General features: G+C 40.7%; 2 protein-coding genes and 1 long non-coding RNA gene across 5 annotated transcripts; 1 reads left to right on the top strand and 2 right to left on the bottom strand.

The window, feature by feature from the left end:
* Positions 1-1,032: 1,032 nt before the first annotated feature.
* On the bottom strand, positions 1,033-2,242 carry LOC131429467 (uncharacterized). Its single transcript, XR_009229431.1, has 2 exons — positions 1,889-2,242; positions 1,033-1,825 (listed from the first exon to the last, which is right to left on the bottom strand). It is a non-coding gene; the product is annotated as an uncharacterized LOC131429467 (long non-coding RNA).
* Positions 2,243-3,908: 1,666 nt separating this feature from the next.
* Positions 3,909-13,114, top strand: LOC131430185 (hemicentin-1-like). The gene is made up of 11 exons (XM_058594918.1): positions 3,909-6,382; positions 6,436-7,100; positions 7,152-8,107; positions 8,171-8,345; positions 8,402-9,353; positions 9,408-9,538; positions 9,596-10,807; positions 10,865-11,613; positions 11,678-12,368; positions 12,422-12,548; positions 12,609-13,114. Exons 1-11 carry the CDS (start codon positions 4,257-4,259, stop codon positions 12,982-12,984), a joined length of 8,160 nt encoding a protein of 2,719 aa, XP_058450901.1. The 5' UTR covers positions 3,909-4,256; the 3' UTR covers positions 12,985-13,114.
* A 7,448-nt stretch (positions 13,115-20,562) lies between these two features.
* On the bottom strand, positions 20,563-24,052 carry LOC131429806 (probable protein phosphatase 2C T23F11.1). 3 transcript variants are annotated; one of them, XM_058594179.1, is made up of 3 exons: positions 23,900-24,052; positions 23,371-23,689; positions 20,563-22,994 (listed from the first exon to the last, which is right to left on the bottom strand). In XM_058594179.1, exon 3 carries the CDS (start codon positions 22,958-22,960, stop codon positions 21,821-21,823), a length of 1,140 nt encoding a protein of 379 aa, XP_058450162.1. In that variant the 5' UTR covers positions 22,961-22,994; positions 23,371-23,689; positions 23,900-24,052; the 3' UTR covers positions 20,563-21,820. The 3 variants fall into 3 exon arrangements, with proteins under 3 accessions (XP_058450162.1, XP_058450163.1, XP_058450164.1); XM_058594180.1 differs by having other exon boundaries at positions 23,371-23,692; XM_058594181.1 differs by lacking the exons at positions 23,371-23,689; positions 23,900-24,052 and adding an exon at positions 23,106-23,314.
* Positions 24,053-26,859: the final 2,807 nt, after the last annotated feature.

Raw genomic sequence — 26,859 nt, forward strand, 5'->3', positions numbered from 1 at the left:
TCTAAGATTCAAATGAAAGGTCTTATAGTTTCCTAAAAATTTCTAGAACATTTCATCCGGATCCGACATCCAATTCCGGAACTAAAGCGTGATAAGTGGAAAATTACCAATTTCATTAGTATTTTTTTTCACAAACGATGGTCAAAAACAGGTACAAATCCCATAAAACTGTCTGATAAATTATTGTAGTTTGCAGAGCTTGTTAGTTTGTGGGCATAAAAATTTATTTCGGCACTACTGGTCCCTCCTTTTCCTGTTCCGGAAGCACCGAAAGTGGTGAAGAATAACTCCAAAAATAGTACTCACTTCAATTTCTCTGCGATGCTCATAAATCAAGATTTGAATTGAAGCTCATAATATCTTTAAAAATACTGTGAAATTTCATCCGGTTCCGCAGTTACAAGGCGATGAGTGTCAATGTTTTCAAATCATCATATAGATTGACAATATGTACAGCACCGAAAGAAAAAGAAAACAAAAAACGAACGATGCGGCTTTGTTCTATTTCGTACACGCTATGAAGAAATCGAGACGGTCGACCGAAATAATAATTAGATTTCGTCTAATTGGTTTAATCGAAATAAAGCATGAGATAGTAAGTCTAGGTTTAACTAGGTTCAAAACTGTTCCAATTTGTAGGTTATATTTGTTGCTGGCAAACAAACCAACATCGGCTATACCGGTCATCTGAATCCGGTTTTGGAAGAATTGGAAATGGTGATTAAAACTACAAAAGGGTCTCACTTGCTTTCTTTCAAGATGGCCACATCGATATTCACAAACTTATAGGTTCAAAGGAAAAGTCTTACAGTTTCTTACAGAATTCCTAAAATTTTTGTAGATACTACTTCCGGTTCCGGAACTACAGGGTAAACAAGATTTGTAGAGTTTGTTAGATTAGGTCCGAACAAACTTTCCTATTTCTATTCAATGATTAGTTGTTTTAGCGAATTCCACAGTAATATTTGTGATGTTATGAGTAATATGATAATGGCATCATTACACCACTAGGTAGATTAAAACAGGTTTATATTTACAGGATTATATATAACTTATATCACCCATTTTTTACATTACGGCTGCGCTAACTCAAAATTACATTCCAAATGTAACAACGAACATGTTCCAATCTGCTAATAGGACTTTCTACGGATGAATTATAAAACATGGCATGGACTGGACATGTAGCAAGAATGCAGGAAGATAAAATGGCCTATGTGATCCTCAGCAGAGAACCTAGAAAAGATCGTCGATTGCGGTGCAGATCTCGCTCTCCCTGGCGCGTGCAATTGAGGAAAATGTGAGTGCAGAGGAGTACAGAGCGACTGGATAACGGCGGTCGAGTATCTGGAAATCTACAACTCGTTCGGTTATGTTCCGGAGACGAGATGTGCACCATTTAAGTAAGTGAGTAGTATGTCCACTCCGCATTCTGTAAGTAATATTTCCTTCGAATTGAATGTACCACGGATTGAATAGATTAGTAATATATTAATATTTGTAACGCACTAGCCCGAATCGTAAGATCTTGAAGTAATTCATCTGCGGAAGCCATTTTCAACCTGTTTAGTTCACTTCATCTGATTTTTTTTTTCTCGCAAGATGGAATATTAAATTTTATTGTGCTGTCATGTGAAATGTACACGTGTATCGTATACAACTCGAACTTAAATTGATATGTAAAAAAACATATGCAGCAATGAAATGGTTGAAAACATAAAACTCAACCCAATCATAAGATTCCACTTATGATTTTCTTATGTACACTATCCTCAGTGTGCCATCATGTTTACTTTTTGTTTGAGTATAGTGACGGCTTCAGTAGCTGTAAGCAATTAGATTTTTCAGTAATAGACTTAAATGAATAGGTTTTTATTATAATACTTACACAACTATGTAATATCCATAGTTGATATATTGCAGGATCAACAATCGTATAATTACATTTTCGACTGATCGATATTTTGAATTCCGACTCTTGATTATTTATAATTTGAGCCTTCCTTTTGACAGATCATAATACTTCATTCGAGTAAAAGATAGCTATCTGCGATTAAGTGACTCTCTTTGTTTACATTATCCTTGGATTATCACTGTTGCAATTAACATTATTTCAAAGAGATTTGTAAAAAGATTAATAGACTATTTGGTTAAAATATATATATTGTGTAAACATTTGGCAAATCAAGTTAATTTCCAAAGCGAAAGTTGAAATGAGGACCCCTGAATGTTTTGAAAAAGAGCCTAGAAGTGCGCATTAGCGGTTCTGTGACTTTCGCATATAAAAAGAAAGAGAGACATTGAAAAGTTTTGAAACAAAGCGATTATAATTGCTGTAAGGTACATAGTCTTCAGAATACATAATTCTCTTAATAAAACAAAAATTATCGAGAAAAAAATAGAAGTAGCTTTTATGGGTTTTTTTCATGTTATGCGTATTAGAAACTATTGTTTGAAAAAACCACTCTAGTCGTCGATTCTATTTTACAACTTTTTCCACATGGTTAGTCTTTTTAAGGCCAGTTTTAGATTCTACCTTTCTCATATAGAAAGGTTATGCAATCACTTGAAAAACCGACTAGTAAAAATTGACCCGGAGGGCCAAGTATCATATACCATTCGACTTAGTTCATCGTGCTGAGCAATGTCTGTGTGTGTGTGTTTTTGTATGAGTGTGTGTGAATGTGTCAAATAATCTCACTAAATTTTTTCGGAGATGGCAGAGCCGATTTTGACAAACTTAGATTCAAATGAATGGTCTCGTGGTCCCATACGGAATTCCTGAATTTCATCCGGATCCGACTTCCGGTTCCGGAGTTATATAATAAAGTGTGTTAAATATTGTGCATTGCACTTAAACCGGCGAAACAAAAACCGTAATAAAATTTCTAAACTGGTCTCAAAACTACACAAACCAATAGCCATTATCAGTAGGCAACTAAACAAACCGATTCCGGCTATCCTGGTTCCCAGCCTCCTGTTCCGTAAGCATCAAAAATATTGGTAATATAGTCCAAAATGTATCTCACTCACTTTTCTTAGCAATGGTTTGACCGATTTCCACAACTTAAATTCAAATAAAAGATCTTATGGTCCCATACAAAGGTCCTGAATTTCATACGAATCCAACTTCCGGTTCCGAAGTTATAGGGTAAAGTGTGTTCAATGTTGTACACCGTCACTTAAACCGGCGAAACAAAAACCGTAAAAAATGTATAAACTGGTTTCAAAACTATCCAAATCGATTACCATTATCAGTAGGCAACTAAACAAACCGATTCCGGCTATCCTGGTTCCCGGTCTCCGGTTCCGGAAATAGTGGTCATATATTCCAAAATGGATCTCACTCACTTTTCTTAGCGATGGTTTGACCGATTTTCACAAACTTAGGCTAGTTTAAAAGCCATTGATCAAGTTCAAAGATCAAATGGCTGTGACTTCTGGTTCCGGAGATATACTGGTAAAATGTCTGGAATTTGCCGTAATAATTGAAAGATACAGTAAAACTGTCATTTGCACTTGGGAACTTTTCTTATGTGCATCGAGCTTTATTGTTGAATGATTAGTTTTGTAGTAAAGCAATAAGTACTTTCAAAGTTTGTAAGATACATTTCATTGCAGATTTTTATATGGGATATACTTCACATTCGATACTTGTTCCAGACTTATTTTGAGAATCAATTGATCGCTCAATATATGTAAACAGAGAAACCATCGTGAGAATTTTATTTCATGAGAGTCAGGTACACGTGCTTTTTATTTTCTCTCTCTCACAATCTCTCGTGCACTGTTATGCTTCGTGAGCTAGATATTCTTTCCGATTATTGCGCCATCTGTCTAATTGTATTTTTCAAATTCAGCGGTTCACCACGGACAGCTGTGATCTTCATTTCTGAAGCCGCTGCTGATAAGTTCGGACGATCGATCGATTTGCTGCGCGCTGTTCGCGTTCGAGATCCGTGTGTTTGAATGTGATTTTATTCTTCAAAATCTCAATCTACAGTTGTGAAACTCGTTGGTACTGAGCACGTGTTGTGAGTTTTGTGACAATTTCAAAGGAATCGATAGCGTAGGCCCAGTTGATGGGCATGCTTTGTGAAATATTTCAAGATATCAGTTTTATTCACGAACGAGATGAGAATAGTTTCCGCCACGCTGATTTACTTCGTTGTTCAGTGAGAATTTTCAAAATTTCGGCCACCCTATAGCCAAAAAGCCATAAATTTCCTGGGATTATAAAAATTTTCAATTCAATCATGCGTATAAATCATCTTATTCTAGCACTTTTAATCGCATACTTTGCAATAATTAGCGCGGACGGTAGTAACGCCGCAGATAACGATGAACTCTGGAAGCTGCTATTAAGTGGAAAGCTTGACCAGATCAAAACAAAGACTGCGATAGAGGTCAACCCTCGGGGCACGATAGAAACGGCACTTCATTCAAGGATTGCCATTAGCGGTAATAACAATTATGAGTCAAATGATAAGACAACTGTGGCGGAAGATGACGAACAGCTGTTTGCTTCGGTGGATTCGGCGGAGCCTCTGAGCGTAGAAATGATTGACGGCTTAGACGATGACGATAAAGGCGCAACGGAGGTATCGTTGTTTGGTGAGGGCCAAAGTTCTCGGGAGCTTGTTTCGTTTGCCGACACTGGAAGCGGCGAATACTATGCTGATAACGATGGAATGCAGGCGGATGGAACAACTCTGGATGACGACATTATTGAAGTTTTGCGAAGAAAATCAGTGTCACGTGAGATATTGCAATTGTTTGGACTGTTGAAGGAAAAGAACGAAACGGATGAGTTAAAGTTGAAACTGCAGGATGTGTTGAGACCTGTTTCCGACAGGCTGGTTGATGGATTGCCGAGAATTTTGGAACAGAACGAGAAGTCTACCGTTTCGTATGATGAAGTTATACCAACTGATATGATCGAGGCGGAATCTTTGGTTTCTGACGGATCGCAAACTCCAAAGATTACAAATATTTTAATACCAAAATTAAGCGAAAAACTTTCTAGTATTCGCAAAAGCTACGAAGCTCCTGCTGAAGGGCAGCGCAGTCTGGTGATTGTTTTTGATGCAACCGGATCAATGTTAGACGATTTGAAACAGCTACGCGATGGTGCGAAGCTTATTATTGATGAAATTACTCACTTGAAAAGTAATCCGATTTACAACTACGTATTCGTACCATTTCGAGATCCCCAAGTTGGTCCACGATTAGTTACGCGAAATAAAGATGAGTTACTACAAGCACTTGAAAACCTGCAGATATACGGAGGAGGTGACTGTCCAGAGGCAGCATTAGCCGCTATTTCCGAAGCAGCTGCAGCCGCTCTCCCGAATTCGTTTGTATACGTTTTCACTGATGCCACCGCGAAGGATTTCAAACTGAATGATAAAGTTCTACGATTGGTTCAACAGAAACAATTATCGATATCTTTTCTTCTCACTGGGTTCTGTGACGGGAAGAGCACCCCAGGCCATACAGTTATGAGTGATATCGCAGCGGCTAGTAATGGCGAAATTTTCGACCTTAAAAAAGATCAGATCGAGCAAGTACTACGTAGTATCAAAGGTACGCTGAATGTAGATCACGTTCCGTTAAAATCGGTCGATTCAGGAATAGCTGAAACACACGATATCGATCTGAACGTGGACAACACACTGAAAGAGTTTAGTGTTAGTGTGGCCGGCTATCGACCTAATATCGAAATCATAGACCCGCAGGATGTTCTCTACAATAGCTCCAGAGCTGTACTAGACTTGGAGAACATCAAAGTAGTGAACGTAGTTGAACCTTTACCTGGAAAGTGGAATATAAAGGCAGGTTCCAGCTCACCCCATTCCGTCCGGTTATCTGGAAATAGTGATGTAAAGTTTAGGTTTGGGTTTTCTCAAACCAAGCCAACATCAATCGCTACACTGTCCCATCAACCAGTTCTCAATGCGGACAACATCCTAACGGTTCAACCATCCCAACCCAACCTTATTCAGAACCTAACCAACGTTACAATTGACTCCCATGGCCATAATGGACCGGACGATACGTCGTTCAAATTTACTTTACCTCTGGAAAAAACCCTTCTAGAAGACTCCTCGCCCGTATTTCTCACACCTGCATTCAAAGCTCCCAGGCAAAAGTTTAAAATTTCTGTTAGTGGTCAAGACGCAAATGGGAATCCTCTAGCGCGTCTGATTTCCACTGCCATCCAAGCGGCTGGATTAAGTGCACCGGAGCTATCGCTAGATCTAACCGACGCTGAGTTACTCGAAGGTGACAGTATCGAAATTAACTGCCATGTAGAATCGCGGTCGCCAGCCGTTGTACAGTGGAAGCGAATCAACCGGGTACTGGCGGAAACCAAGATTGAGTAAGTATTCTGATTCACATTGGCAAAACCCTGACTGATTGACTATTCAACAGATCTACAGGGTCGCTCAAGCTTCAACTGTCAAATGTAACGACAAGACAGTCAGGTCGCTACACTTGTTACGCTAAGAACAACATAGGTGAACAGCAGATACTTGCCATGGTCAAAGTGAAGCCTCGTCCGGAACCGGTTGTTGGAGTCTATCCAAAAGATATTGTGGCATACGAACACGAGGCGCTCATTGCACTACGTTGCATTACGAAGAATGTTGACTCTGGTGCTAAGAAAGTTTGGAGTCATAATGGAAATAATATAGTTTCTTCTATTGGTAAGGAATACTTGGAGTTATATAATTTAACTGACAAACATGCCGGCACGTATGAATGTCGAGTGGAGTTAGAAGGAAGGATCATTTGGGATTCGACGAATGTTACCATAGAATATGCCCCAAAATTGTCGAGGCAGCTCTCTGACATGGCAACGTCTGCCTACGGTCAACCTTTGGCTTTGGAGTGTGGTTTAGAAGGATATCCCCCGCCTACGACTATATGGAGCTATCGAATGCTGGATGACCAAGAAGACGTTTCACTTAAGGAAACAGGAAACAAGCTTATAATTCCCAAAGTAACACCCGAGGTCGAGGGTTGGTATGTTTGCGAAGGCAGAAATCGTCACGGGTCGGCGAGAAGGTCAATCATGGTGCTGGGTGAAGCTAATGGTAAGTTTGTACGCCGCTAAATTACTGTCTTGTTACGAATCATATTTGTAGAGCCGCCTAAAATTCCGAAGCCAGACGATACTACCATCTACGTACAACCAGGTGACACGGTGACTTTTAACTGCTCGTGTGATCTTTGTCAACCATTGAGCGAATATATATGGACTAGCGATCAGTTCATTTTTGAAAGTAGCCCGTACGATTTACGAGATAATGCTCAAGTAAATCTAAACGTCGATCAGACTCGTAACGCCGTTCAATACCAGTTAACGATTAAGAATTTCAGTTTGGCAAATCAAGGTAGCTATAGCTGCATTCTATCTAACGCGCATGGAGCTGATAGCATCGTTTTGGAAGTTCGGTTGATGCAACCCTCTTCAATTGAAGCTGTTCTGGTTGACGATATTCCTCGGATCGGGGAAAACATCACGTTGGAAGAATCTGTACGTCAACTCACGTGTGACGCTATAGGGCTTCCCGAGCCCCAAATTCAGTGGCTCTTCAACGGAAGAGTCGTTGATCAAGATCATCGTTTTACGCTGACGAACGATAACAAAACAATTCAGTTCAATGGGATGTTTGGACCAGTTTATGTCGGAACATATCAATGTATAGCAACGAATCCTATGGGAAATACTTCAAGTGAACATTCGTTGCAATATGGCAGTTATCCACGTTTCACAATTCCTCCCCCATTTTCCGCCAACGTTCAGGTTGGAGAATCTTTATCACTAGATTGTCAGGCTTCTGGAATTCCTGAACCGGAAGTTTCGTGGTACTTCAATAACCAACCGCTATCAAAAAATCTGCCCTTTGAAGCCACACTGGAATATTCTGGAATTTTTGAGTGTCACGCGAAGAACACTTTTGGTCATCTGTCAGCAAACACTACGGTTTTAGTGTATGGCAAACCACAGTTCGTTCTGGGACCTCCGGAGGATACAGTCATATCAGTCTCGGATGGCAAAAATATAAGCTTGGAGTGTGGTGCCAATGGATTTCCGAAAGTAAGGATGTTTTTATAGTAATTCAGAAAACAAAAATACTTATCTTTTTAACGCTTTCTTCAGCCAAATATTAGCTGGACTTACAACGATCTACCGATTAATGAGTCATCGAGTTTTAAAATCATCGAAACTGGAATTTTTATTGAAAATGCAGCAAGAAATACACAGGGAATTTACGTGTGCAATGCCGAAAACTCTTTGGGAAACATTCAAAAAGTGTTTTATCTGACTGTAAAAGGTATCACTTGAACATAATCGTCTACAAATTCAATCAGTAAACTCCAATTTCCGTAGAACCTCCTAGAGTATCTATTAATCTTCCGGAGCGCATTTTGCTACTTCCCAACGAGGAAATCCAGTTGAATTGTATCGGTGACGGAAACCCTCCACCACGCGCTTCTTGGAGTAAGAACAACATTCCAATGACAACAAATACAACCTTGACAGTTACCTTTGATCCGAATGTCAATGGCAATTATACTTGTACTCTGGAAAACGAAGAGGGCGTTGACACGCGCTCAACTGAAATAACAGCTCTTGCTCCACCGAGTAGAACCTCGAATACATCGACAGCTCAACCCACTTTCCAAGCTAAACTAAATGCCTCTCTTGAACTTGTTTGTCCATTCGATAACTATGATAATCTCATATGGCAGCTAAATGAACGTAATTTAGAGAACTATTTTGATATGACGGATATACGATTAGTAGAAAACATTCTCCTAATCGAACGACTCCGTCGAGTACACGAAGGAACTTACACTTGTTTTGTCGCCAATCCTGCCGGTCGAAATAATCATTCATTCGTAGTAGGAATTCTTTCACCTCCCCGGATCGAACAAATCCATCTGGTTGACGACAGCGATGAAGTTGATCTGATCGACTCGTCAACTGCGGAAACTGTAGCGGAAGTAAATCTACAAAGTGGCGAGGAGCTGCATCTAGTTTGTCACGCAAGTGGCACTCCAAAACCGGCCGTACACTGGAGAAAAGATGACTCGGTTCTTACACAAAGCAGTGAGCTGATTGTGGAAGAGGTGGATACGCATCACAACGGATTGTACACATGTGTAGCCGAGAATGAACTGGGAAATGCACGAAAAGTTTACAGATTGGATGTCATGATGTCACCAAGGCACTGGGGTGACGCAATGAATCACATCGAGGTGTTTAAGGATGACGACCTTCAGCTGGAATGTACGATGCGTGCTAATCCCGCGGCCAACATTCAATGGATGAAAGACAAGTAAGTGAGTGTTATGGCTATACAATTTTCCGTTCTATTTTTTTTACCTTTCAGTACTATTCTTGATGAGTTTAACGAGTTTTTGGAGTTCGTTGCTATTCAACCTCAGGATTCTGGACTGTACACATGTGAGGCAGAAAATATCTTTGGAACAGATGAAAAAAAGTTTCAGGTTACTGTGTATCGTAAGTATCATTTCGTAGGGTTGTATCGAATGATCGGTGATTATCCAAATACTTCAGAACCAGCCGAGATTACATCCTTCCCGGAGAATCACACGGTGATTGCCGGATCTTCCTTAAGCATGGATTGTAAAGCAGTTGGAAACCCTTTGCCAGTTGTAAGCATTATTCATCGAGGAGAAGTTATGGCATCAACTTCTGATCTGGATCTCGATTCTATGGCTTTCGACAAGACCTATCGAGTGAAAGGAAAAGTCTACACTCTACAATCGCAACAGTTCACTGCGACGAAGATATCACCATTCGAGATAGAGTTGAGGCTACATGAGCCGAGTGCTACAGTAAACTCTGGCGGCAAATATTTATGCCTGGCTCAAAATGCCGTCGGTCATGACGATCGTCAATCCAAGGTTGCAGTATTGGTCGCACCATTCATCCAGTTGAACAAACTGAAAACCGGGCCAAACTTTTCGATCCTAGAGGGACTTCCATTATATTTGCACTGTCCGATCGCGGGACATCCCAAGCCTACTCTTAGCTGGTCTCGCAATTCCAAACCGATCAAGTTCAACGGTCAGACACTGTTTCTTTCGTCGACCAATCGCAAAGATCAAGGAAACTACACGTGTCTAGGTGAAAACTCTGTAGGCAAACAGGAACTATCGTTCTCCGTAAGTATTCTCATCCCTCCGACGATGATCAACAGCGTAGTTTTCAGTGATAACGAAGCAGCAGCTGATGAACCGGAACAGGAGGAGATTTCCATTCTCAAGGGTGATAATGTGACGTTGGATTGTGCTAGTCTAGGTAATCCTACTCCCGAAATATTCTGGACTAAAGTGGTTTATTTGGACGAGAAACTCAACGAGCAACTACCTAACAGAGAACCTGTTTTGGAACTGTACAACATCGAATCAACATCGACCTACTCGTGCTACGTAAACAATACTGCTGGCTCGGCTCAGAAACTGTTCCATGTGGTTGTTCAAACGCCACCATGGTTCAAAAATATTGAATATGCGACGAAACCGACGGTGCTGCTACACCATAGTCTCGATATGAATTGTGAGGTTCTTGGTGTACCGGAAGCGGAAGTTTTCTGGACTAAGAATGGTACTGTTCTGAGCGGTCAGGAAGTTGGTCTTTTCCTGGCGGCGAATGGTCAAATTTTGAGAATTTCCAGCGCACAGTCGTCAAATGGTGGCGAATACAAATGCGTGGGGCGTAACCTACACGGTCAAGTTAGTCGGGAGTTTGTTGTCTCCGTTGAAGGTAGGAAGATGATTTTCAATTTCACAGTGAGTGGTAAAATAAAAATTTCCTTTCTAGTTCCCGTGAGTTGGTCACCGTGGGGCGAGTGGAGTGCGTGTAGTTCCAGTTGCGGTAAGGGAACACGGTTCCGCTCGCGTATCTGTCTACTGCAGAGCGGTTCGCCAGCTCAGGGTAGCCAGTACAACTGCGTGGGTGAGAACGTTCAGGTGAAAAACTGTGAAATGCTTCCGTGCCCTGTCAACGGTGGTTGGAGCACGTGGACTAAATGGAGTAGCTGCTCTTTGGACTGTGTTACCGAGTATTCTGGGCTAAAATCAGTACGGTCTCGCAATCGAACGTGTGACAGTCCTGCACCTTCGTTGGGAGGTAAAGCATGCATCGGAGAGGAGCACGAAGTGGAAGTTTGCAGTGTAAAGTTTTGCTCCACCAACGGTGGATGGACGCCATGGACTAAATGGAGCCCATGTAGCGAGACTTGTGGTTTCGGAAGATCACTTCGGTGGAGAAGTTGTACCAATCCAGCACCTCGGAATGGTGGTTTGCCCTGTAAGGGATCGGAAAGCGAAATCATGATCTGCAAAGAGCGTGAATGTATTGTGGATGGCGGCTGGTCCGAATGGGGTCCGTGGTCCAAATGTAGTAAAACCTGCGGTGTTGGCTTGCGACACAGAAAACGCTCGTGTACAAACCCTGAACCGAAAACTGGCGGCCGGTCATGTGAAGGAGAAAATATTGAAATTGAAAAATGCTCTGGCAAATCTTGCCGCAACGATGCGCTTACCAAAAGCATGAGTCGCGACTTAAAAGTTAGTCTTTGGATATCAGGCTTTTGCTTTCAATTCAATCATTTTAATTACTACTTATTTTCAGCGAAAATTTTCTCCCCTTCTAACGTACGAATCCAAGCATCCATCCGAGGAGGAGAAAGACGATCCCGAAGATTACGCCGACAGTGATGATGAACCTCAAAAATTTAAAATCATTCGTAACTTTGAGTTCGCTGAAGCCGCTCCGGTAGAATATATCGACGGCCCAGTGGAGGATGTAGTTGACGAGGATTACGACGGCAATCACAAAATCGTTGTAAGCCTCAAAAACACCGTTAACCTGTCAAATGACACTGCCGCATACCATCTGAACTTCGGTGGAGTTAGTAATTCAATCGAGTTCAACTGCCTAGCGGGAATGGTATACAACGGAACGGTCGGAAGGTGTGTGGATGTCAATGAATGCGAAACCGAAGAAAACACTTGCGTGGGACAGGGTCAAGTATGCGTTAATAACCAGGGTGGATACGAATGCCTTTGCATGGCAGGCTACCGAATGATATCCGATGAGTGTGTTGATGTGAACGAATGCCGCGAGGAAACTCACGATTGTTCGCATTATTGCGTCAATAGTCCAGGTGGGTACAGTTGTTTTTGTCCGTCCGGGTTTACTCTTGCCGCCGATGATAGAACATGTTCCAAAAGGAGAGCACGTCAGCAGCCAGCATTCAGCATTATGAACTATGAGATGATTTGCCCAGAAGGATACCAGCTGGATGGAAACAAATGTGTTGGTAAGTCAACGTTGAACAATCATGAATATGTCATATCTATTTTCGAACATCAGATTTAGACGAATGTGCAATGAAAGAAGACGAATGCAGTGAAGGGCAGTCGTGTTTGAATACAAAAGGAAGCTACGTGTGTGTTCCAGCCGCTTGTCCCGAAGAATATGAAATAGATGAACTACTTGGGTAAATAATCCTTCGATAACTAGTCCCCCAATCTCAATTGATAGATGCTTTTTCTTACAGTCAATGTTATCAAGACTGTCGTTATGACCCTCGTCAAATATGTCAGGATGGTGCCCAGATTGAACAAACACTAACCTACAGGGTGATTTCGATAAATGTGTTCTCTCCCAAGCAACCACTGGCGGTATTGGCGATTCCAATGTATCAACATAACACGATGCAGACCACGTTTAGTTTCCTGGAACGAACCTACGCAAACATATTCAAATTGGAGAAGACTTCGCACACATCAGGAGCTGTTCACCTGTACGGAAATAAGAAACTTCAACGTGGAAAGATCTACGTACTGAAAATAGTTGCTCACACATTCGGCAACAAATCGGGTATGATGGATTATGTCCATAAGTTTGTAGTTTACGTGCATTTGTTAGAATAATGAGTGTTGCTAGGGAAGGTTTGTAACGTGTATTGTAATAAGCTATACTGAAGTTTTGACAGTGCGAGCATATGTATACGAAAAGTAGTATAAATAAATAATAAAACAAATTCTAAACATATTTACATAATTCGTTCATATTCATGTCAATGTATCTTTAATGCTCTAATTCGCAAGCCGCAGTTTCCCCCATTGTAAACTTTTCCTTTCCAATATTTATCATTATCAGTATTTTTTAGTAATATAATTTTTAGACACACTGCTTAAGCTCGAAGATGCCGGGTAAATTTTCTAATTTCTATTCACTATTTATATAAAACTAGGATAATTTCTTCAAATGTGCTGACACGGTGGACCGACTCTACACTCAAGTTGCAAGTATACTTACTTACTCTTACTATTTCAGTCGTAAACCACGCGGGTCTCTGCTGTATACAGGAGGCGTTTCCATTCAACTCGGTTCATGGCTGTTCGCCGCCAGCCTCGGTAGCTGCGAAGGTTCCGCAGGTCGTCCTCAATTTGATCGATCCATCTTGCCCGCTGCGCGCCTCTTCTGCTTATACCGGTCGGATCATTATCGAGAATCATTTTAACCGGGTTGTTCTCCGACATTCTAACAACATGCCCGGCCCACCGTAACCGGCTGACCTTGGCCGTTTGAATGAGGGTTGGTCCTCCCAGCAACTGGTGAAGTTCATGGTTCATTCGCCTTCTCCACGTACCGTCTTCCATCCGAACTCCGCTGAAGATGGTTCGCAATACCTTCCGTTCAAAAACACCTAGTGCGCGTTGATCCTCCGCAAGCATTGTCCAGGACTCGTGCCCGTAGAGGATAACCGGTCTAATCAGCGTTTTGTAGATAGTTAACTTTGTACGACGGCGAATTTTGCTCGATCGAAGCGTCCTCCGCAGTCCAAAGTAAGCACGATTTTTGGACAATATGCGTCTCTGGATTTCTCTGCTGGTGTCATTATCGGCAGTCACCAGTGAGCCCAAGTACACGAACTCGTCGACCATTTCGATTTCATCACCACCAATCAGAACTCGTAATGGGTGGCTGACGTTATCTTCTCTCGAGCTCCTGCCTTTCATGTACTTTGTCTTTGACACATTGATGTCTAGTCCGATCCGCTTGGCCTCAGCTTTTAGTCCGATGTACGTATCTTCCATCTTCTCAAAGTTGCGTGCTAGACAGACTTTCTGAAAATCGTACCACTCGTGTCTATCCTCGCTCTTCTTATCACACCCTCCAAAGCAATGTTGAATAGCAGACACCTTGCCGTAGACCTCTGCGAAGGGACTCAAATTTATCCCCGATACTCGAACAACGCACATCACTCGATCCATCGTAGCCTTGACCAATCGTATCAGTTTGTCCGGAAATCCGTAGTCGTGCATGATTTTCCATAGCTGTTCTCGATCGGAATGATTTCCATAGCTGTTCTCGATGTAGATGGGACACACGATTCCTTCCATCCATTCCTCCGGTAAAATCTCATCCTCCCAGATCTTGGTAACGATCCAGTGCAGTGCTGTCACTAGTGCATTACCACCGTGTTTTAGTAGCTCGCTTGGTAGTTGGTCAACGCTAGCTGTCTTATTATTTTTCAACCGACTTACCTCCTCCTCGACTTCTTGGAGGTCTGAGACCTGCAGTCTATCGTCCTCCGCACGCGTTCCCAAGTTCGTTACCGCGCCGCCACTTTCGTATTCCGCCACATCCCATTGAGGTGCTCGTCGAAATACTGTCGCCACCTCTCGATCACCTCACAGTCGTTCGTGAGAAGATCCCCGTTGGTGTCCTTGTACATATCGACCTTTGGCACATGGCCTCTACGCGAACACATTCGTCGTCGAACCAGTCGTTCCTTACGTTCGGGGCAGCCGTACCTAGCGTTGCTGATGCAGTGCTACCTATTGCAGAACGGATGTCTCTCCAGTCATCTTCAAGAGTAGCTGCACCTAGCTGCTCTTACGTTGGTAGTGCCACTGCCAACTGCTGCACGTAATCTTGGGCTACTCCACCATCCCGGAGCCGCGCGATGTTAAACCGCGATGTTAAACCGCGACGTTCGGTTTCGACGTTTGGTAGCCACCGTCGAAAGTTTTGAGCGCATGCATACAGCAACCAAGTAGTGGTCCGAATCTATAGTCGCACTGCGGTAGGTGCGAACATTGTTGATGTCCGAGAAAAATTTTCCGTCGATCAAAACGTGGTCGATTTGGTTTTCGATCTGTTGGTTACATTGCCTCCCTTCCTACCTGGGCATTCATGTCACCGATGACAATTTTTACGTATCTTCGTGGGCAGCCATCATAGGCTTGTTCCAGCTGCACGTGAAACGCTTCTTTTTTGTCATCGGGTCTCCCTTCATGTGGGCAGTGAAATCACTGAAAATCAACCGGCAGACTGTCCGCCAACTGTCAAAATTTTGCAGGCGAAATTGCGTCATTCTCTCGTCACGTGACGTCTTGCTCTTCTTTCTTTTTTTCTATTCGATTTCATTTGATATTTGTCAATCCTGCACTGAGACCCGATCAGTTATCATGAATCTCATAAAATGCTTTTTTTTAATATTCTTATATATTTCGAGTCACCAGCCAAAACCTAGCAGGTTCTAAAAAACGTATTATTAATCCACCTAGTGGTGCGATAATTTCGCTTTCATCGTTCAAATATTAATTTTTGATAGCGGCACCAAGGTAAGTAGTTTTTAACAGACTCTTTAAACTTTTCCACTCGAACTGTCATTGAGGAGTATTATAATAAAATTTGTGACTGTGCCCGAGAAAAGATTATTGTTTTACATATCTCTACGATTACTGTCATGTTATTTCTGTATTACATGTATAAAACCTTCTAAATATTTAAATAGCACAACAATCCACAAGACTTGTGATAATGCCATACATGTGCTTCATGCATGGCCAATTCACAGCAACTCCGGTCTTCAATCACTTCATTAATGCACGCTAATACTTGAACCCAGAAAACCGACATTGTGATCTTTCCGTCCCATTGAGACGCCCTTCGAGACACTCGTGCCGCTTCGAAACTCTCGTGCTAACTTCAGTCTATTGTCGGGTAATTATTCTGTTTTCTGGCGTATCATAATGGATTCAGAGAAACATGTACTCGAAGTTCGCTAGCTTTCATTTTTCCCTAAATAAGTATGTGCGGATCCAGCGACAGAATCATTCATTTTATCCCGGTGTCCATTTTATGTGTTTTTGACTCTGTTTCGCTTCGTAGGACCAGTCACTGCGTGTTTTATCGGCAGTGAAGTTTTGACCACTTTTTTTTCGTTTCTGTTACTGATTTCGGGAGGGCCAGGGCCGCTTCCCTCTGGAAAACCTTTGAATTATGTGAAATAACATTTCAATTTACTAATTACTCTAATATCAAGAAAAGAACTAATGATTCCATTTCCGTCCAAAATTCGATACAAGCTTTCGTTTCGATAAGACATGTCATCGTGCTGGTTGGATTTGTGTATTTCATGTCGTTGTAGGATCATTTCCAATCATTTCATAATTTTGACATTTCCAGTAGATTTTGCAAATAAGTGACTCTTCAAAATGTTATAACTGGGATGTCAAAACTCTTGTAACGTTTTTAAACACCTATAACTAAGTAACACATATATTTCTTCGTAACACACAAAACTTACAAAAAAGTAACGGATGTACGGCTCGTAACGCTTTCACCTTTTAAAAATGTAACACATGTAACGTTTTGTAACACCTGAAACTTACAAAAAAAATTTTGCATGTAACGAATTGTAATACCTAAAAAAAAAGAGCAACGCATGTAATGCTTCGTAACGTCTAAAACTTATTTAAAGCAACGAATGAAACGCTTCGTCACGCCTATAACTTACAAAAAAGTAACGCATGTAACACTTCGTAAAGGCTGTGATTCACAAAGGAGTAACGCATGTAACGCCTACAACTCACGAAAACTAACGCTTTGTAACACCAACAACTTATACAGAGTAACACATGTCACGTTTTGTAACACCTGTAACTTACAAAAAGTAACGCTTCGTAAAGTCTTTAACTTACAAATAGTTACGATTCGTAACGCCTAAAACTTACTAAACAGTAACGTATGTAACACTTCGTAAAACCTGTGATTCTCAAAGGAGTAACTCACGTAACGCCTACAACTCACAAAAAACTAACGCATGTAACGCTTTGTAACACCAACAACTTATACAGAGTAACACATGTCACGTTTTGTAACACCTGTAACTTACAAAAAGTAACGCTTCGTACTGCCTTAAACTTACAAATAGTAACGATTCGTAACGCCTAAAACTTACTAAAAAGTAACGCATGCAGCTAAAACTAAAAAGTAACGCATGCAACGCTTCGTAACACCCATAACTTACAAAAAAGTTAAGGCTTCGTAACGCCTATAACTCACTAAAAAGTAATGCATGTAACGCTTCGTAGCGCCTATGATTCACAAAAAAGTAACGCACGTAACGCTTCGTAACGCTTTTAACTAATATAAAAATAACGCTTTGTACCGCCTATAACTTACTAAAATCTAACGTAGGTAACGCTTCGTAACGCCTCTAATTTACAAAAAAGTAACGAATGTAACACTTCGTAACGTCTATAACTTACAAAAAGTAGTGCATGTAACGCTCTGCAACGTTTATAACATACAAAAAGTAACGCATGTAACGGCTATAACCTACAAAAAAGCAACGCATGAAACGCTTCGTAACGCCTTTAACTTACAAAACAGTAGTGCATGTAACGCTCTATAACGTCTATAACATACAAAAAAGTAACGCATTTAGCGCTTCGTAACGTCTATAGCTTACAAAAAAGTAACGCATGTAACGCTTCGTAACGTCTATAACTTACAAAAAATTAATGCATGTAACGCTTCGTAGTGCCTATGATTCACAAAAAAGTAACGCATGTGAAGCTTCGTAACGTCTATAACTTATAGCGTTTTTCATTGAAAAGCACTGGTGGCGTGGATTGCTTTGGTTTTGCACTTTCGAGCAGAAATGACAATGAAACACCACCAGAATATTGCATTTCTACTCGAAAGTGCAAAACCAGAGCAATCCACGCCACCAGTGTTTCTCAAAGAAAAACAGTATTACAAAAAAGTAGTGCATGTAACGCTCTGTAACGTTTATAACATACAAAAAAGTAACGCATGTAACGCTTCGTAACGTCTATAACTTACAAAAAAGTAACGCGTGTAACTTTTCATAACGGCAATACCTTACAAAAAGGTAACGCATGTAACGCTTCGTAACGCCTTTAACTGACCAGGAAGTAGCGCATGTAACGCTCCGTAACGTCTATAACATACAAAAAAGTAACGCATGTAGCGCTTCGTAACGTCTATTACTTACAAAATAGTATGGCATGTAACGCTTCGTAACGTCTATAACTTTAAAAAAACCCTTCTTAATCCACCTAGTGGTGTGATAGTGCCTTTCTCTTCTTTCATAACAGTCTCATGAAAATATATTTCATACTTTTATTAAATAATTTCGGATACTAACTTTGACACAAATTGATTTAGATTGATTCGAGTAGTTCACAAAGCATGCTTCAGTGTTTATGTCACACAGTCAGCATCATGTTTCCAAACTAGTGCTTGACATTTGCGTTTCCTATTTGTATGAGAACAGTGATGCTAATCTAAAAAAACCCCTTCTCAGTCCACTTAGTGGAATTTTAAAATATCTTTAAAAATCCCCATAGCGGGGAGTACATGAAATTTTCGAAAATCCCAACCCCGCACATAGGGTCAGAAAGTTTTTCTGGCCCGAAGAGGCGAATGACCTTAAGGTTGAAACCTCTATAATCGAAACCAAAAAAAAATTTTCGAAATCGAAAAAAAATTTTGATGCCAAAAGGCTTAGAATTGCATGAAACGTAGAGATTTAGTGTCATCTCGATTTTTTTTTAAATCGACTTTTTGGGACTTAGAAAAAGTATCAAAATGTCAAAAGTTTCGGCATCAAAAAAATGTTCGATTTTGGAAATTTCATGTACTCCCCCCAATGTTGCTTTTTCAAGATCGAAAATTGTCAAACCTTACCACCGGGCAGCACCCCTTCCGCATGTCCGATTTAGCTCAAATTTTGCATGAAGGCTTTTTTCGAAGTGCTTAAACTTTTGAGCACAAGAGCTTAACGAAAATAGAGGTGATCCCAAAATTTTGGCACCCTTATATATAAGAGCGGTAAAAATCAACGTGTTTTGTCGGTCACGTCACATATACCATCACATATCTGGAACCAAAAGTTAAATATCTTCGAAAAGTGCACATACACACATACACACACACACAGACATTTTCCAATCTCGTCGAACTGAGTCGAATGGTATATAACACTATGGGTCTCCGAGGCTCCGTTCGAAAGTCGGTTTTTCCAGCAATTCTAATACCTTTCTATAGAGAAAGGCAAAAACGTAACGCATGTAACGCTTCGTAACGTCTAAAACTTACTAAAAATTAATGCATGTAACGCTTAGTAGCGCCTATGATTCACAAAAAAGTAACACATGTAACGCTTCGTAACGTCATAGCTCAAAAAAATGCTCAATGCATGTAACGTTTCATAACACCTATAACTTGAAAAAGAGCGACGTAAATAACACTTCGTAACACCTGAGCAATTCCAGAAAAGATTAGCAGATCATCAGACACGACCTTCTCCGATTTGGATGAAACTTTGCACATGGCTTCAGTATGGCAAACCATAAGTATTAAACTGATTGAGAGGTCAATCCGACTCACGACTGAATCTCAAGAACAGCTACTTTTAGAAGAAAGGATATCATGAACAAATTTATTGCCTTCAACCTATAGAATAATATTCTACTGTTTAAATGATTATCTTTGAACGAGAACTTGAAATTTCTAATACATCTGTAGATTGTTTTAGCTGTAACTTCTTAATTTTTCAAAAGGCACAGATGGGATAGCCATCAATCTTTAGGTTTTAATAACAGCTTTAAAATAAAAATTATCAAAAAAAAATTAAAACCATGCTTTTTCGGATTATTTTGTAATTATTGAGAAAAAAAATCAAAAAAATTTTTCAGTGTATATTTTTTTACAGTGCCCATTCGATTCCCTGCAACTTCTTTCTGAACTTTTTGTACAATTAACGGTTTCTGAGTTACGATTCGAAAAAGGCAATTTTGGTGAAATGCAAAAATACATACGCCCTTTTCAAAAATCAGTCGTGAGTAGGATTGCCTCTCAATCGGTTCAAAACTTATGGTTTGCCATACTGAAGCCATGTCCAAAGTTTCATCCAAATCGGAGAGGGTCGATTCTGATTTTGTCACTTTTTCGTCCACTCATTCCTGGAATTGCTCAGTCTATAACTTCCTTAAAAGTAACGCATCGTAACTCGAACCTCAAAAGTTCTACGTGTACTTCAAAGCAACAAGGAAATGTATGTTTCCGTAATTGTTGAACTTTTGGTTGCTTGGGAAGGCAAGTAGTTCATGTAGTATGGTTTGACGATTCTCGAAGGAACCTTACACACGTGATCAGACCATCGTCCCAAATAAAACAACGGGTTTAATTTTTGGAAAATTTCTATTTGAAAATATCTCTGAAACTGACTGCTCTACGAAGGCGTTTTCCTAAAAAGCCAAATTACATTTCCATGTCAACTTTGCGAGTTCACCTAAACTCACACCGTTAGAAGAACGCCTACCCTATTACTACTAGTCAAGTTATTCGTTTCTACAGTAGGATATTTTTTCTCTATTTCTTTTCTCAGTTTACTAGTGTTTCCACCGACTTCGTCCATACGTACGATTACATCTAACGGTAAGGTTCATGAGTACGCAGCAAAGTATAAAGGATTTTTCCAGGTGTAGAAAAAAAAATCGCTTATTCGCACTTACACTCAAGCTCCATCTTACATTTTCTCTTTTCGATATATCAAAGCTTATCACTATGGGTAAAAGGACAATCACTAAAAACGACAAGAAAGAATATTCTAAAAAAGTACTATTTCAGTATAGTTTTACGTTTTCCTTAAGCCGCTTGATTCGGCTTGCGCCCCCGTTCAGTTGCGACAGGTAAACATCGACAATAAAAATCGTTCTACTACAGTTTTTTTACTAGGTATAAAGAGAAGCGTATTCTTTCTTTTATTTTTTTTTAATTGCATCTTGTCCTTTGTATCGATATTCCGTAGTTCTTTTTGGCTCGCATATTTGTATATTCTGTTATTATCTAAAGGAAATACCTAAGTTGAGTAAAAAGTAAAGCTTCAACCACTCACACTACTTTCTACCTCCATTGATGTCCTATTGTCTAGGAGCAAAGTTGGTGCCAATAAAAAAGGTATACCATGCTGCAAAATATATGGAACGATAACACTAGTTTGTAATCTACATAGTCGTCATTTTCAACTAAAGTCCGTTTGATACGCAATCGGTGGATTTTGGGAAGCGATGGGACGAACCCAGCACAAGTTTCTACGAAATGGTTGTTACATCCTTGATATTTGTTGTATCTTTTCTTTCGACATCTTGGAAATAGCAGAATAGGTTTTATTTGATCCTGAAAACATCAAACAGACTAATTCCCGACAGTTGCCTATCGAAATCGAGTGCCAATCTAGCCAAAGTCTGGTCAATCGAAATCGAAACGAACTTTCCCTTCCTACACAAAAAACGACATCTAACGTAAAATTTTTCTCAGTAACTCCAGAAACAAGATAGACAATAACAACCTACAAAATTTTACAATTTGGAAGGAGCCACAGAACATGGGAGCATTTTAAAAATAGAACACTTAAAGCAACAGTCGCTTAAGCCGTACTTATTTCAAATCCAGCTCCTCGCTAGTGTCGTCTTCGTCCGGCGAAGACTCGGCGGTGCTCGATTCCTTCTCGGCCGACCGACCGGATGCTTTCGGGGATTGTTCGGGTGACGATGTCGGCGACGAACTTTCCTCGGCCGGTTCTAGCGAAGAAACTTTAGTGCTGGAAGTTTCCGGAACAAAGCTAGACTCGTGATCGATAAACATTTGGGCCATTTTCTGGTTCATATCGGTGACGTGTTCCTTGCATCGCGTTACCAAATCCTCGTAGGGACGTCCGTGTAGAAAACAAACGATAATTACGGTCATATTGTCTCCTCCGATGCCACCCATTTGGCAGTCCGGTGCGAGGCAGCGCGTCATCAGATTTTCACAAATATTCTGTGGATAAATCCCTTGAGCGATCTCCGCTTGTACGAACTCCAGCACTGATTGACTTGGCAGAACGTCCCAAATCCCGTCGCAAGCAATCACCAAAAAGTCCCAATCCTCGTTGATTTGCCGTTCCTCGACGTCCGGGAACGCTGTCACTACTTGTTCTTCCGGCAATTTGTCATTGCTTCGCTTCAAGCTGAAATCGCCCAACGCCCGCGAAAGAGCCAAATATCCATTGACTCGATTGTATTCTACGTAGCCTCCGGCTCGTTTTATTCGTTCCAGCTCGCTGGGATTGTTCGGTTTGTGATCAAACGAAAGTACGTCCAGCTTGCCTCCCACACATGCGATCGCCCGCGAGTCGCCTGCATTTGCACAGTACAGCCGATCGTTCTTGACCACAACCGCAACCGCAGTTGAGCCAGCCATTTGTTCCTTCAACGATTCATCGTTTAGCATGGCCTCGTCAACATCCAAAAATCCTCGCTGAAGTGCATGCTTTACGTCGTCTCCGTACTCGGGCCTTCGTGTGACAAATTTGTGCAGATGCTTACCGGCGTACTGTGCAATGTTGGCACCACCGTGACCATCGTATACCGCAAAAAAGGCCGTCCCCGGATCATCCGGCAGCGACAGGATGTGAGTGTGTGAATCTTCCATGTGTATGCGCCATCCTTGCATGCAGCTAGAGCCTACTTTGTAGTAGTCGTTCTGACAGAAGGCCGATTCCTTCGATGTTTCCGGTTCGGACAGTGTTTGTCCCATTGCAACCGATTGTGATTCGGTACAAAAAGCTTATCTGAAAACAAAAGAAATGAATCAATTCAAAACAACAGAATAAACCATAGATTTTGAATCTAGTTCCGTTTATTGACCGTGTTCAGCAACAAACCAATGGTTTGTACCCTACCGAGTAACCGTTTCAGTAACCCTGAACAGAAATGACATCTCTGGGACAGTTGCATAATTCGAAACACGCGCGCTTGCAATGAAAAAAATGAAAAGATCTTCCCTAAAACCAATCACAAGCGAAGTGCTGTGCGGTCAACGACGAATGAAAAACAGGACGCGATCAATTAACGACATCAACAACTAGGCTGCCACCCTCTACAAACGAATCAATGCCAAACTGTTGGCGGCGCGGGCGAGACAAAACATTACAACAAAGCACTTACCCAGAAGGGAGGAACTGACCGTAGCGCTGTAAATCAGTTAATAGGCGAGCTTCTCCAATTCGCTGCGATGGATCGTTTCGCAGATGATGTTTTTTTTTTGGTTTTAATTTGTTCTACGCTGTAGTAGCGATTGTTCTTAACGAATCATTGCACCATCAAGGATGACTAATGTACTGCAGATAAATCACCTTCCAAATAGTGACACCAATGCACTGCAGTGTTGCACAGTCGATCGCGAGGACGATTGTTTTTTGTTATCTCTGAGTTACTGCGACCAAATCGTAGTGTTTTTGTCTACTCGCTGTTATACGACTTACCTCTACTGATAACAAATGCCAGTCCGTTGCAATAATAAGTCATTTGCCGTGCCGATGCCGATGAAAACCATTCAATTCATCAGGGTCAATATAGACGGAAGAAAAATGTAGTTTTTGTTACTTAATAACTCCGAATCAATTTTTGAAGCAAAAATAGCTGTGCAATATGTCCATCGATAACAACTGATATAACCAAGGTGTGGCGAACTTACCTGGAAACAAGACTTTGAACCAAAAATACACTTCAAAATTAGCAGATTAGCTTATCAGCTAGCTGTAAAAGATCTCTCAAACGAGCAAAACGGGATCCTATGATGTACAACGGAGAAGCGCTTGATTGCTTTCTGCGTTGACAGCTGTCAGTAGATAAGGATGGGTTCGGATCTTTAAGCCTACTGTATGGAGTAACACCGTTTTTAGAAAGTAATACACTCTTAGACGAAAATAATCTTTTTAATTTCAAATATCTCGGTAGATATTTCAGAAGGCCGTAATAGCAAAGATAAACTCAAGATGGGTTCTTGAGTATCATTTAAATAGGAATGCCCATCGGTGAGCTCGGTTCACTGTCATTTTCAGTCTATTGAAGCAAAACAACAAGCGCCGGGTTGCTAGATGCGTCGCAACTATGACAATGATTGTTTATGTTTGAAACAATGTCAATTTACAGTATGAACGATATTGGGCAATTTTGCTTCATATCCAGTGATTCCTAAAATAAGAAACTTCTTAGAATTATTGCTTAGAATTTATTTAGTTCGTTAGTGCCTCATCCCACGAAGCATTAAAGTTAATTGAAACACAAAATCATTATGTGCTGAATGTGAACATGTGTTTGATTCCTTCGTAATTTGTTTTGTTTCCATGGCATTTTGTTGGAACTAGTCGACGCTTATTAACGAAGGATCAATAAAATTACATTATTACTGACCCAACTGGTTCATGATTACTGACCCAATATTTTTCAATGAATCGTATGGGGCATTGTATTCTTGAGTTTATCTTTGGTAAGAGTATCAGCGACGACACGACCTGCCACTCGTCTATCTAAACTGTATCGAAAATTTAACTACCCCTCAGTAACTGGTAATGTCAAAACGAAGTTGCTTGAAAATCTATTGAAACTGGCAACAAAAGTAGAAAACAGTTACCATAACCATGGCTACGCATGTTTTTTTTAATGAAACGGAATATATAAATAATCTCAAAACAAAAACAAATTGTTTCTGCGAACCAGAAGAAATGCGGATTTCTGTGAACCAAAATAAATAGGACCAGCTTAACATTGAATTTCACCCAAAACACCCCGACAAGGCAGACCTATAGCAGCTATTTGACTAGATGTGCGTAGCGCATGGTGAACGGGCGGTAGAAAATATTACATTCGATCGGATTGCCATCGAGGCGCGGATTAATTAGAAAAAAGTTGCTAGCAGGGCATATTCGCTTGTACTAGCTATGAATCACCAATTTACCAAGGACATTAACTCTTTTTACCCTCCATTGCAGATCAAATACTTAGGTTTAAATGAATCCGTTAGTCTTATTTCGCTTGCCGAGAAAAGCGAAGAAAATTCGTATGCGGAAAATCCCTATTCGAAATATCTGGTTATCGTGGCTGATCGCGAATCACATCAGCTGATCATCGAGGCGCACGAGCTAATGAAGTAGAGTTTGTGCGTTAACGTATTCAAACCGGGAACTCAAGCGGAGGTTCTGCTCCTGAAGGAAACCCTTATTTACGACTAAATAGTCGAAATGATTGGACCTCCTATGTACGATGATACGGAACGAGATTTCGTGAATCACGCCGATCGATGCGTCAATCTCTTTTGAAGCTACTATCAAGCGTGTACCGGTCATAGTGGCCGTATTGTGGAGGATAGCGATTGTACACGTTCTACCTTGAATAACCGTCGTACCGGGACCTTCCCGAAATTGGAGCGCCATTCTACCGAACGAGAATGGGGGCACCTATGTTTGTATCCAGACCGTCGGGAACAAATTTATTTTTTATTTTTGTTCCGTATTCTACATCATTACCGTTAGAACATTAAAAAACGCTCGATCGATAAATTGTTTATATTTGATTTTTTACGAAACCATTGCAGCTAGAAGCTTGTTAGCATTTCCATTGCGTACAATGGAAAGATGACCTTCTTTGGATTTCACAGTAGAAGCTACTGAAATATTCAACAAAATCTGTAAAAATGTGTACCATTCGCGTATCTTTCGCGTTTTTTTAAATTGTTTATTTATTTACTTTGGAGCTCCTTGGTAACTAGTTCGTAGCAACCTGAACAGTGTTGCTCAAGAAGATTATTTTTATCATTATCAAGGGGTCGCTATATTTGCTGTAACTGGCGGTGAATCGTTAACAGACAATTTCATTGCCAATTTTTCTTCGGAGTGCCTGGTCGTGTCGTCGGTATCAGTCTATCTTTAGTTACTTTCTTTTCTATTAATTACCAAGCGGTTTTTCATGTTTATCACTTAACTCTTTGCATGAAATGATACCCGAAACTTTCGACTTTCTAAAAGAATTGTGAAACCCAAGAAAATATTCATAATAACATCACATCACATCAGCCTCTTAGATTTTATCCTTTTTGATGTGAATACACCGTAAAATATAAACCATTGATTTTACAGCAGAAATAATTTATCCCACTCAGACCTGAGAGTTTCAGTACATTTTTCTATATCATGAGAAGCAATTTTTTATTTCCAGCGATTCAATATATTGTTTACATTGTGTTTTAAACAGACCCTGTCAGCTTGGAGCGAAATAAATCTTCAGTTCAGCAACGCCATCACACGGCATCACATTTAACATATCATGTCAATTGTCTCATATAGAAAGGTTACGCAATCACTGTGAAAACCGACTTTTGATCCGAGGCCCGGAGGGCCGAGTGTCATATACCATTCGACTCAGTTCGTCGAGTACGCAAAATGTCTGTGTGTGTATGTGTGTATGTAACGTTTTTTTGCACTGACTTTTCTCGGAGATGGCTGAACCGATTTTCACGAACTTAGATTCAAAAGAAAGGTCTTATGGTCCCATATAACATTCCTGAATATTATTTGGATCCGACTTCCGGTTCCGGGATTATGGGGTAAAATGTGCAACAAATTGTGAAAATAAGTGCACTAACTTTTCTCAGAGATG

This window comes from Malaya genurostris, chromosome 2 (genome assembly GCF_030247185.1).
Source record: "Malaya genurostris strain Urasoe2022 chromosome 2, Malgen_1.1, whole genome shotgun sequence".
Taxonomy (NCBI): Eukaryota; Metazoa; Arthropoda; class Insecta; order Diptera; family Culicidae; genus Malaya; species Malaya genurostris.